Source organism: Priapulus caudatus, unplaced genomic scaffold (genome assembly GCF_000485595.1).
Source record: "Priapulus caudatus unplaced genomic scaffold, Priapulus_caudatus-5.0.1 Scaffold701, whole genome shotgun sequence".
Classification (NCBI taxonomy): Eukaryota; Metazoa; Priapulida; class Priapulimorpha; order Priapulimorphida; family Priapulidae; genus Priapulus; species Priapulus caudatus.
This window is the reverse complement of record NW_014577762.1, coordinates 41075-52952: the sequence shown is the minus strand read 5'-3', so window position 1 is coordinate 52952 and position 11878 is coordinate 41075. Positions and strand designations below refer to the sequence as shown.

General features: G+C 44.3%; 2 protein-coding genes across 2 annotated transcripts in view; both read right to left on the bottom strand.

The window, feature by feature from the left end:
- The window catches only part of LOC106812926, a 4824-nt gene extending 2862 nt beyond the window's left edge, over window positions 1–1962 (bottom strand). The window contains exons 1-2 of the mRNA XM_014816936.1: window positions 1813–1962; window positions 98–276 (exon numbers count right to left, since the gene is read on the bottom strand). Of these exons, the coding sequence (XP_014672422.1) occupies window positions 98–185 (88 nt within the window). The 5' untranslated portion in view covers window positions 186–276; window positions 1813–1962. The remainder of the gene's footprint in view (window positions 1–97; window positions 277–1812) is intronic.
- Window positions 1963–3483: 1521 nt separating this feature from the next.
- LOC106812927 (ATP-dependent RNA helicase DDX55-like) overlaps window positions 3484–11878 on the bottom strand; it is a 30472-nt gene continuing 22077 nt past the window's right edge. Inside the window, exons 8-15 of the mRNA XM_014816937.1 lie at window positions 8655–8747; window positions 8295–8409; window positions 8075–8154; window positions 7625–7713; window positions 6995–7121; window positions 6613–6700; window positions 4686–4856; window positions 3484–4449 (exon numbers count right to left, since the gene is read on the bottom strand). Coding sequence (XP_014672423.1) covers window positions 4345–4449; window positions 4686–4856; window positions 6613–6700; window positions 6995–7121; window positions 7625–7713; window positions 8075–8154; window positions 8295–8409; window positions 8655–8747 — 868 coding nt within the window. The 3' untranslated portion in view covers window positions 3484–4344. The remainder of the gene's footprint in view (window positions 4450–4685; window positions 4857–6612; window positions 6701–6994; window positions 7122–7624; window positions 7714–8074; window positions 8155–8294; window positions 8410–8654; window positions 8748–11878) is intronic.

The window sequence follows — 11878 nt, the reverse complement described above, 5'->3', positions numbered from 1 at the left end:
AGTTTTGAGTGAAGAAAGCGGACACGAAGGGGAGATATTCGGCAATATCATGCTCATGTACGTATAGTACGTCACGCTACGAATAAAACACAAGTACCTGTTCTGCACTGTTTCAAACAGAGACCGAAGACACAGAGAAGAATGACGCCGGCGATGATGATGACGATGATACTGCTGTCGACCATGTTTGAAGATGGTTGAGATTCCCGCTGGCACGGCAGCTATTGGAGGCACGTCACGCGGATGGTTTGATAACAAGAGATTTCACATCCACACCTAAAATTTCGAATATGTCTTTCTATTAGGCAGGTATATCTGTAAAGGGAAGCGGCTAAAAAGCCTAGGTTAACTCTCCTCCCTAAAGCCTTAACGATATATTTTTTGTAATTGTATGCATTTATGGATATCATCCTTCCTAGCGAACAGACAACAACGAGTGTGCATAAATAGGAATTACTCTAACTGTGGCAAGGTTACCAGTGGAATACCTCAAGGAAGTGTCTTGGGTCCGATTTTATTTGTCATCTACATAAACGACCTACCGGATGTAATTAAAAACTCTCTCGTCTACCTGTTTGCAGACGACACCAAAGTCTTTAAAGATATAGTCTGTGATGATGACAGACGAGCTTTACAATGTGATCTGTCAGCACTACAGGTGTGGTCAGAGACTTGGCTCTTAAAATTCCATCCGAAAAAATGCGAGGTAGGGCCTACTTACACTTGGAAAGAACAAACAATTAAAATAGCCATATTACTTGGAAACAGATGGTAATCAATACCCGTCGAATGGTAATCAATACATGTCGAACACGAAATTGACCTTGGAATTACCGTGAGCACCAACCTTGATTTCGACAATCATATCCATGAAAAGGTGAACAAAGGAAATAGCATGATGGGCCTTATCAGAAGAACATTAATTTAGCTACATTGATGAGGAGAACTTTGTATTATTATATAAGGCCTTTGTTCAACCACATCTAGAATACGGGATTGCCGTCTGGAGACCTCATAAGATCGAACAGATTTCTGCATTAGAAAATGTACAGCGGAGGGCAACTAAATTAGTACCAGCTATTAAAAATCTACCTTACGAGGAGAGCTAGACTAAAAAGGTTGCGCCTCCCGACCCTAGCTTATAGACGTCTCCGCCGCGATATGATAGAAACCTACAAGATGTTCAACCGCTATGACCCAGATGTCTCACTAGACCTACAACGTAGAGTCAGTAGCACAAGAGGCCACACATATAAACTATGTATGCATAGACCAAACAGAGACATAGGGAAATACTCATTCAGCAACCGCATAGTACAACCATGGAATAGCTTAAGCGACAACACAGTGTGCTCACCTAACTTAAAAACATTCGAGGCTCGACTGGATCGTCAGTGGCAGAATGAGAGTCTTCACTACGACTACCGCGCTTCTCTACCGGGAGCACGTAGAAAGCAGGAGCCGAATACAGAGGCCTATAGGCCTGAGTTCGGAAATATATCCTGATGTATCCTGGGGTATTTATGTATTGATGGTGTTAAATAAGTCTAATAGTATAATCTATTCTGTAGAATCTATTCAGTAAAAACTAAATAGTAGAATCTATTCGGTAGGCACTAACGAGTAGTGTGGGCCTTAATTCGTACTCATCACACATCTGTATCAGCACATGTATTTGTATTTTTAGTCATAATGGGTATCGTAGGAAACAGCATATATATCTGCTGCAAAATAACCAATACAAATTCAGCTAAATAGGAAATAGATCATGAAACTATATAACAAACGTCATATAAATAGTTATTTACTCACATTCTTTTCTTGGCATTGAGATACGGGTGGAGAGATATTGCAAGTATCGAAGAACCGAACTTTGGTATGAAATGCTCACATTGTTTGAGCATACATGTTTGTGCCAGTGCAATAGATCAACCAGAAGCCAATCTAGTCACGTGACTGCTACAGGTGCCATCTAGTGACAGGTGTGTGATAAAGAAATAAACATGTGACACAAGTATGATCAAATGACAATTACAGGTGACATCTGGTGGCAGATTTGCGTTACCTTATGATGGATACATGCATGTGCTCTGCCTTAAATCCCAATGTTAGGAAAATAATTTCCTATAGCGAATAAAGGGGATATACAAAAACTTATCTCCCCTATGCCTTGGTATGGATAAATTCGGAACGTCTTGGATCTTAACCAATACTAACGTTAAGCATTGTAATATATGAAATTAATAACAAGTGCCGCAGTTCAACAGGGCTCATCTGGTGTCTGGTGTTCTGCTGATAAATTCATTTGTGCATAGCAAGACGTCTTATACATAAGTCTTCTTTATTCTTGTTTGACTTTCGTAGCCAATTGGAACAAATATATCAGCTACATTCGCACCCACCTAATCTCTATGCATTGCAGACACATGTGCATTGCAGGTTGGCAGGCAACAATTATGATTAGAAGCGTGCCAGCCATGGGCTGCCCCGTGTTTTTGCCCACCCACACGAGCATTTACTGATTCAGCCTTCAGTGTGCTATAGACAGGCTGCTTTCGAAAATAATATGATTTAAGGAGAGTAAACCTTGTTCGACAAACATTTGCCCTTGCAATTAAACTGTGCAACTGTAGCCTCACATTCACACAGGTATGGGCTCTAATAATAGCAAAAGCAGTTCAGTCCTTTGTTAACAGTCAACAAATCAATGTTTAACCCTCCTCTTGAGGGTCAAAAGGTTATCCGACACTTACTCTTCGCATGTCAGCGGAAAGTACATTTCACGGTCCTTTCAATAAAGACAGAAAAATGGTAGGTCACCGCTGAAACAAATTTTTTTTCAATCGCTCCGTCAGACCATGTCCTCAGAAAATGTCTAAAATCTGCCCATTGACCTTTGACCTGTGACCTCCAATTTCGGCACAGTGATGGCTTTTCCTACCATGATGCTATACACCGACTATCACGAGCCTAGGTCGAGCCGTTTAGATTTGTGCCGCAATTCTGCATTTCCTCCCTATACTTCAAGTTAAGGAGGGAATGTTCCCTTCTTTTACACCTCTTGACCTTTGACCCCCAGCTTCGACATCCCAACTCGTTTTCGGATTAACCCCCACGTCCCGAATATCGTGACCGTACGTCGAGCGGTTAAGATTTGTGCCCAACTGTTGACGGACGGACGCACGGACGGCCGGACAATCATGCGATTCTACAAGCTGCACCTGACTACGTCAGATGAGCTAAAAATGAGAAGCAGTTTTAACGGTGAGACTACGTTGGGGATACGTTTCGTTGCAAATTTTTTAACCTGAGATGTAAATAGGATAGATTGAACAATCTTGCAGATAAAACACATTTAAAACACTGTTAAACAAAGAGGAATCGTGAAAACAAGACCAACATATTGCCATCCTCGACAAACATGTCAGTGGGAGGAAACTCATAAGTCATGTAGAAAGAAAATACTCACTAAAACTGAAAATGTTATTGGTTTGATAAACAGTTTTATTTACAAATATAAACATCTTGTACAGATATTTAAACAAAACTAAAACGGTGCAACTTCTCAACATTACTTTTCACCCAATGCGTATTTCACTCAAAGAGAGAAGATATATCGTGCCAGCCTATTCTTTCTTGTTGAGAAATGATTTACTGTTTGCAGTATAACACGATTAGAATTTCAGAGGTGGGTCCGTATGCTGACAAAGCATTTGTAGTTATTTTCTGCATTTTCTGCACGCCTAAAATGTACGTCGAGTTGTGGTAAACAAGAAATATTTTTAGATTGCCCCATCTGTGATTCAGTACTATTATACATACATAGTACACCACGTTATCAAACTGACAGCAGTATTTACAATACAACAGATAATGCTATTCAATGATGTTGTGAATTTTAGCACCTTCCCTTAGCAACAGTTAAAAAGCCACTCTAACAGCAAATAAACAGCCTAATGTTGAAGATTACGTTGTCAGAGCTCATAAACATCCTGAACGTTAAATGAATGCATTTAATTTCTTTAAATGTTACTGCCAAGTAACATCAAGTGTTACCAAGAATAGTCCGAGGTTGCATAACCTAGCACGATTACCAGCAATTGTGCGTGCGTGTGGGGCTACACTACACAGACAAGTTGTCGTCTTCTGTTACACTTAGCATACCTCATGAGATCACTTGCACGTACAAACAATTATGTGAATGAGCTGAAATCGTGAAAGTGAAACGCTTCTACTGAGACGGCCTTCGAAACGAGCGTGTCATTCACGGCGATTTTCTGTGATACACTAGCTTTCACATTTGTGCTGTTAGATGCTGTAGTCTACAGTTGGTTGTTGCAGGGCTCATGATGAAGCGTCCGAGGCTGCACAATTGTTACCATCCTCATCTTCATCCTCATCCTCATCCATCCCACCACCGAGCTGTCTATCACACTCCTCCCGGGATATCTGCGACCATGGAAGACCATTTTGCAACTGTTACATGATGATCTGTGCGTGAACATACGTCAAAACACGTGCCATTCTGGTAACATTACATGCGCCACGTGTCTATTTACTATTACGATTGCTTGTGCGGTTGGCATCGTTGAGAGACTTAATTAGGGACAGCAATGTGAAGTGAGAATATGTAGGCATTGAGACATCTCCATCGCGTCCCGAATTGTCTTCAGCATATTTCCTACCTTCCCCTTCTTCATCTTCTTCAGGAGTCTCGCATCTTTCTCCAGCTCCTCGAGATCCTCCTCCTCCTCCTCCTCGTTGTACACAGTCTCCTGTTTTAGCTTCCTCTTCATCTTCTTCTCCTGCTTCTTCTCTTGTTGCTCCTTCTGCTTCGACCAGGCAACCGTCTTCTGCTGCAGAACATTGAAGTAGTGTAACGATCCAGTAGTTAGTGAGTAGTAAGTGAGCCAGTAGTTACTCGATGATCATGTAATTAGTATCTGCTGCAGTGGTATATTAATTAGTATATTATGTAATTAAGTTAATGTCGCATGAACATGCAACAGTGCAAACATTAAGGGCCGGACACACTAGGCGATTAAATCGGGCGATAAAATTGGGTGACAAAATCGCCCGATTCTATCGCGCGAGTCGAGTGGACACACTATGCGATTAAATCGGGCGATTAAATCGCCGGTGAATAAGTCGTGCATGCATGTGCACGTAGACGTGCGTGCGTGCGTGTGCACGTACACCTGCGTGCATTTATGCGTACGTGCATGCGTGCGTGTGTGCGTGTGCACGTACACGTGCGTGCGTGCGTGTGCAAGTCACGTGCGTGCGTGCGTGCGTGCGTGTGTACGTTACACCGTGCGTTCCGTGCGTGCGTGCGTGTGTCACTTACACGTGGTCTACATGCGCTGCGTGCGTGCGTGTGCACGTACACTGTGCGTGTGTGCGTCGTGCGTGTGAACGTACACGGCGTGCATCCGTGCGTGCCGTACGTGCCATGCGGCGTGTGCACGTTTTTTTTCACCTGCGTGCATGCGTGCGTGCGTAGCGTGCGTGCGTGCGTACGTCCTGTGTGCGTGTGCAGGTTACACGTTCGTGCGTGGTGCGTGTGCAGGTACACGGTGTGCATTGGTGCCGTGCGGTGCGTACGTGCGTGCTGTGTGCAGGTAACACGTGCGTGCGATGCATGCATGTGGCATCTAGTAGATTGTGCGTGCCCGTGCGTGTGCACGTACACGTGCGTGCATGCCCGTGCGGCGTGCGTGTGCACTACACGTTGCCGAGCATGATGTGTGCGCTGCGTGTGCCACGTACACATGCCGTCGTGCGTGCGTCATCGCTATTACATGACATGACATACTAAAACATGAAAACATCGCTATTACGTATTGAACAAGTAGCAGTATCTTGACAGCAACTCTGATTGGGCTGATGAATTGTACAAGTCGGGCAATGTTATCGCGTGCCGCGACGACACTAGGTGAATGAAATCAGGCGATGAAATCGGCGATAATATCAAAACGTTTGATCTATGCGATGACATCGGCCGATGAAAATCGCGCGGCGATTGAGTGGACACATCTAGGCGATTCACGGCGATTACATTCGCCCGATGTAATCGCCCGATGTAATCGCCTGGTGTGCCGGCCCTTTAATTCGTTGATGCACATATATGATGGCAATAAATAAATTGGCATCATATATATATGTGGTAATGCATCATATGATGGTAATAAACAAACATGGCATAGCCTCACACTCGGGATAATCTACTAAATCGGCCATTATGTGCACATAAACACCGCAATCTCTGAGCTGGATTATTGATGGTGGCGTCAGTGCAAGAAATCCAAACTTGGGTGAATTTAAATTAATACGCTAATGAATAAAAAATTTTATATATATATATAAAAGAAAAAAAAGAATGAGAAGAAGAAAATTGGGGCTGGGTGGGCACACACATGCGGAAGGAAGCGACCGACATAACACACACAGTGCTGAGCTTGAACCCGCAAGGAAGACGTCGAGTAGGAAGGCCTAAAGTAACCTGGAGGTGAACCGAGGCGGAACTCAAGAGAAGGGGCTACACCTGAGAAATGTAGGGCGAAGCGACTGACGGTGGGGACGTGGAGGAAGTTCACAACTCTGTGTTCTTACCTGTCTGTGAAGCCTCTTTGTGGGTACATAGCCCGGCTCCTGCATCCGCTTTAATTGTGCCTGCCGTTGCTTCTCTCTGTTCTTATCCCTGTGACAGAACGATGTCTGAGGTAAAAGACATGCGTGAAGAGGGGGCCTGGACAGCCTCTACGGGGCACAGCTCTACTGTGTTATGATGTCTCAGGTAAAACATGGCTTCACGAACAATTGATTCTCTACGAAAATCATCAGCCTTCGACCGCTGCAGTGTCTACACAGCAGCGCAGTTTCACACATTGACGATCATTTAACTACAGAAAGAACTGCAACAGATTCCAGTGCTAATCTCGCTCGCTTTTTTCGCAACTCGACCGTTGCGCCTTCGCTCAGCAATGTTGCTCACTTGTAACGGATTGTGTTTGTGTCTACGTCGACCTTGGCAAAGTTCCGAAATCGCAGTCCTTTCGTTTCGGGCATCTTCGGCATGCGCAGCAGAGCAAAGCCCGTTGCCAGCTTACCAAAGTCCAGATCTGCGGGGAAATGGAGACCGGGATGGCCAAGCTGAGTGTAAGTATATCACTGTGCACCATTGATTCGGATACACTCACATTTAGTCGTTAGAGTGTTGATAGCATGCGTTCTGTTCTCCTCGTATATGTGGTACGGAGTGACGTATGGGTGTTCTCTCGTTTCTCATTGATCTGGAGCTGCCAGCAGTGTGTTGAGTGTGCGCCCTCACTCCACAGTAGTTACAGCATTACAAGATTATGCATGCTAGCACTTTATATAATACATAACAGTAAGCTTCTCCATATCCCTTTACCTCACTGTTCCCAGCCATCGATTATCACTAGGTTTTTGCCTCTACCCATGTTGCAGCAATAATTACTGTAGCATGTACCTGCTAGAACTCCACCATCAACGAGGGTGTGATATCGTAAATGGTCTTGATGCAGCTCAACAATTACTACTACAAATCTCGGGACATCTTACAACTACAGTAAAAATAATGCATACACGTAGAATAGCTCACCCTTGAATCTGAAGATAAAGTTGCACTCATGCTTAGCGTAAGATTGAACGTAGGAGACGAAGGCCTTCATTCCTTTCTCAAAGATTGCCCTGAAAAAGTCACAATAACCCTGCATACATGTCTAGTGTCTCTCAAAATTGTAATTGATGCTGAAACATGCAATACTATATAGCAAATAACCAATCCGACTAAGCAAGATGATCATGCCTTTAATATTGTAGCTACGCCAACCAAGCTAAAGCTGTTAAAGTGTATTTTTCACGTGTGCACACTAAAATCTCGACTCTGCGGCGCCTCGCTGCCAAACAGTTTCTTTAGAACATTCTATCGAAACAATGATTGGATAGAGCTGATGGTCTATCATGCCAGGCATAGAGGCTGATTGTAGAAAAAGCACTGCATTTTAATTAAGCATGTTGACATGATTAATCTTGCCTAAACTCATCTCACCTATCTTTCTTTGCCAAGTTCTGTAGTTTGGGCAAGACATCAACTGGGCTGTCAAGTGGCGCCATCTCTTGGAGAGGTACCTTAAAACAAGATATTTATATTTAGTTTCATGAAGGTCATTACCCTACCAATCAAAAATCAGGCCAGCGTCATGGATCCTTATAATTTCATGACCTTACAACAAACCCACGCACTGTCTTAAAACCATCTGAATGCTCACTTTCTGATTGATTGCAATAAAGTCAACAAATGCATCTTCTGTCGGCTGCAGAAACACAAGAGCATTGCCGGCATGTCCGATTCTGGCTGTGCGTCCACATCGATGAACGAAGGCACTAAAACAGGCGAGCAATAATATAAAACATATAGTCTGGTACACAGCAGTCAAACTCAATCGCCTTAATTGACTTTAAGGTGGGACCAGTATATAAGTACTGGATGATCTTATATTTCCACCTGCTGGCAATTACTGAAGTCTCATTTGTTTTTTACGACAGTCCTTAGTAGATGAAGCACTACTCAAGTAAGTCAAGGCTGTAATATTATATCATCATGATTCTACAGGAACAGTTAATCGTACCTGGGGGTTGTGGGAGGGTCATACTGAATCACCCAGTGTACCTGAGGAATGTCAACTCCACGTGCCATCACGTCCGTACACACTAGCACCCCACTGTGAACAAGAGAACAGCAAATATAGTCACACCACAGCACCACCATCGTCAAAGGTAGAACATAATCGCACCAAGTGATTGACATATTCAATGCATTATGTAAAACATATTAAATAAAAAATATACATAATCTGCATCACCAGTTGGTAGACGTTGCCAGCAAATAGGTAAACGGCATATTGGAGTCTTGTCTACACACATATATCAGGGCCGTATAGCCTCTGCCCTACTCGGGAGGGGGGCAAGGTAGGCAGCTGCATGACCCCCTAGATTTTGAAGCAAAATTAAACGTGATTTTTTGGGTCACTTATTCGTGAAAGCCTTGTCTCAGACCCACACCTACCACACTATGGACGTCGCTCAAGAGCTGCGCCCGCCGCTCATCATTACAGTTGTCATGAAATTCAGCCCCCCCCTTAAGAATTTGCTCAGCCTACGGCCCTGCATATATAAGCAAACTTGATGAGCGTAAAAAGAATTTCGTTTAGGAGCTGTCCACTGTGCATGTGTCACGTATCCTAGCATAAACATTAGCATAATATTCGTAACATTCAAGAGTCATTGTTTCTACACTCCCTTGATCAGTTCCCTCACTAATGTAGTATTGATGACAACAGATTCAGATTCATTTCAGATTCATTTATTTTTCACCTTTCATTCTTTTGTACAGATCAGTTAAGATAGAAGTAAAAAGGGAGGGAAATACATAATTAATAACAACAATATATAACAACGTTAGCAGTATTGCAGCAGCGTATCTATAAACGTACATAATTGGTGCCAGTAGCCTAAATATAAGCAAGATTCAGAGCAGGGCCTCGCCTAAAATAAGCAAGATTCAGAGCAGGGCCTCGCCTAAAATAAGCAAGATTCAGAGGAGGGCCTCGCTTAAAATAAGCAAGATTCAGAGCAAGGCCTCGCCTAAAATAAGCAAGATTCAGAGCAGGGCCACGCCTAAAATAAGCAAGATTCAGAGGAGGGCCTCACCTAAAATAAGCAAGATTCATAGCAAGGCCACGCCAAAAATAAGCAAGATTCAGACACTAATCGACGCCGCCAATGACCACCACTGCTGAGGAACATCGGACACACCAAAAACGCCGCCACGCCTCACAACTGATCAACAACGTTTCAAAGACGCTGGAACTACTATTATCCTTATTATACTTACTACTATACTATAGTACTATAGACTATTACTATTATTATTATACTGTTATTACCCTGGAAGTGTAGCAGCAATAATACGCGTGCTACGCGATTTTAAGCTATCTATTAAATAACCTCTAAGTATCGCTAAACCTGAGCGCGGTTAAGATTGGCCTTAGAAGTACAGGCAGCGCGCACTGACCTATATATGTTATAGTGACCAAATCCTAGCGTTGTCGCAACCTACAACCATGTTTTAATTAACTTACAATGGAGTAGAATTTCCGTTATAACATACACCTTAGTAGCGCACAGAGCACGCGCCTTTGGCGCAGCGCCTTTTGCGCTTTTAGCGCACAGAGCGCGTGCCCTTGGTTTTCTAACTGCGTAGAAGGGCGACCGCGTAGTAAGGGCACGCGTTAGGCGCGTGCTCTGTGCGCTACTAAGGTGTATGTTATAACGGAAATTCTACTCCATTGTTAGTTAATTAAAACATGGTTGTACGTTGCGACAACGCTAGGATTTGGTCACTATAACATATATAGGTCAGTGCGCGCTGCATCTCTGACTCTATGACCAGCCAGTTCTCCGGACACGTGACCCGGACCTGTTCCCCATTAAGCAACAACACTACCGTTGCGTACGCACCGTACGTTACGTTACGCACCGTACGTTACGTTACGCACCGTACGTTACGTTACGTACCGTACGCGCGATGGATATAAGACTCAGCGCGCGCCGCGACACGAAGTAGAGTTGAGTCCGCGGAACAAGAGAGTGAGTCCGCGGGCGCGGGTTGACACCGCGAGTAGTTCAGGCGTGGCATGTAGCCACACGTAGTTATCCTAGGCAGTCCTACGTAGTCAAGTCAATTAATAACACAACGCAAGGTTTAGAACATTACCTGACTATACGATACGACACGAGCATCATTTCAGAAGCTTATACGATTCACGTGCCTATATACTGCACATAATATGCTAAACGTAGCATACACGCCATTATACTAAAAACAAAATAATCATTATAATTACTTCAGCATCTGACTGTCATGGGTTACATATCAATTAAGAGCAAGGTAATAAGACATAATGAATATAATGAGATTTAATATACCATAATAAGACAGATAATATAATTTGCACAATTTGTGTCCGCATGAATAATTTGGAGATAATTTGTATCAAATCTAGTTTACGTTCGTGGTCTTATAAAAGTCTCTCCCGGTATAAAGTCCTTTCAGTTGACTCGCTCCTCTTCGCAGAATTATATGAATCTCACCAAGTCGTTCACCTGATGGCGCGATTTCCATGCACTTGGTGATTGTGCTTGCGTGAAAAAACTGTTTACATCCGTCACGTCACTCACGTCATCTCAGATCCGCCGTTGAGCAGTAGACTTGTCCACTCTGATGTAACCCGGGGAGAGGAGGAGAGGGAAGGGAAGGGGAAGGGGGAGGAAGCGAGGCGAGAATGCGCGGCAAGAGGCAAACAGAGAAAAAACGTCACCAGCCGTCGGCCACCATTCAGACGTACACACACGCGCGCGCACGCACACACGCACACGCACACGCGCGCGCACGCACACGCGCACACACTTACGTACGCACACACGCACGCGTGCACGCACACACGCACGCACACACGCACGCACACACGCACGCACACACACGCACGCGCGCACGTACGCACACACGCACACACACTCACACGCACGCGTGCACGCACACACGCATGCACACACACACGAACGCACGCACACACGACCGTACACACACACACACACACGAACGCACGCACACACGAACGTATACCCGCGCACAAACACACACATACACACGAACGCCTACGTGCACGCACGCACATACGCGCGCGCGCACACACACACACACACACACACACACACACACACACACACACACACACACACACACACACACACACACACACACACACACACACACACACTACACACACACGAC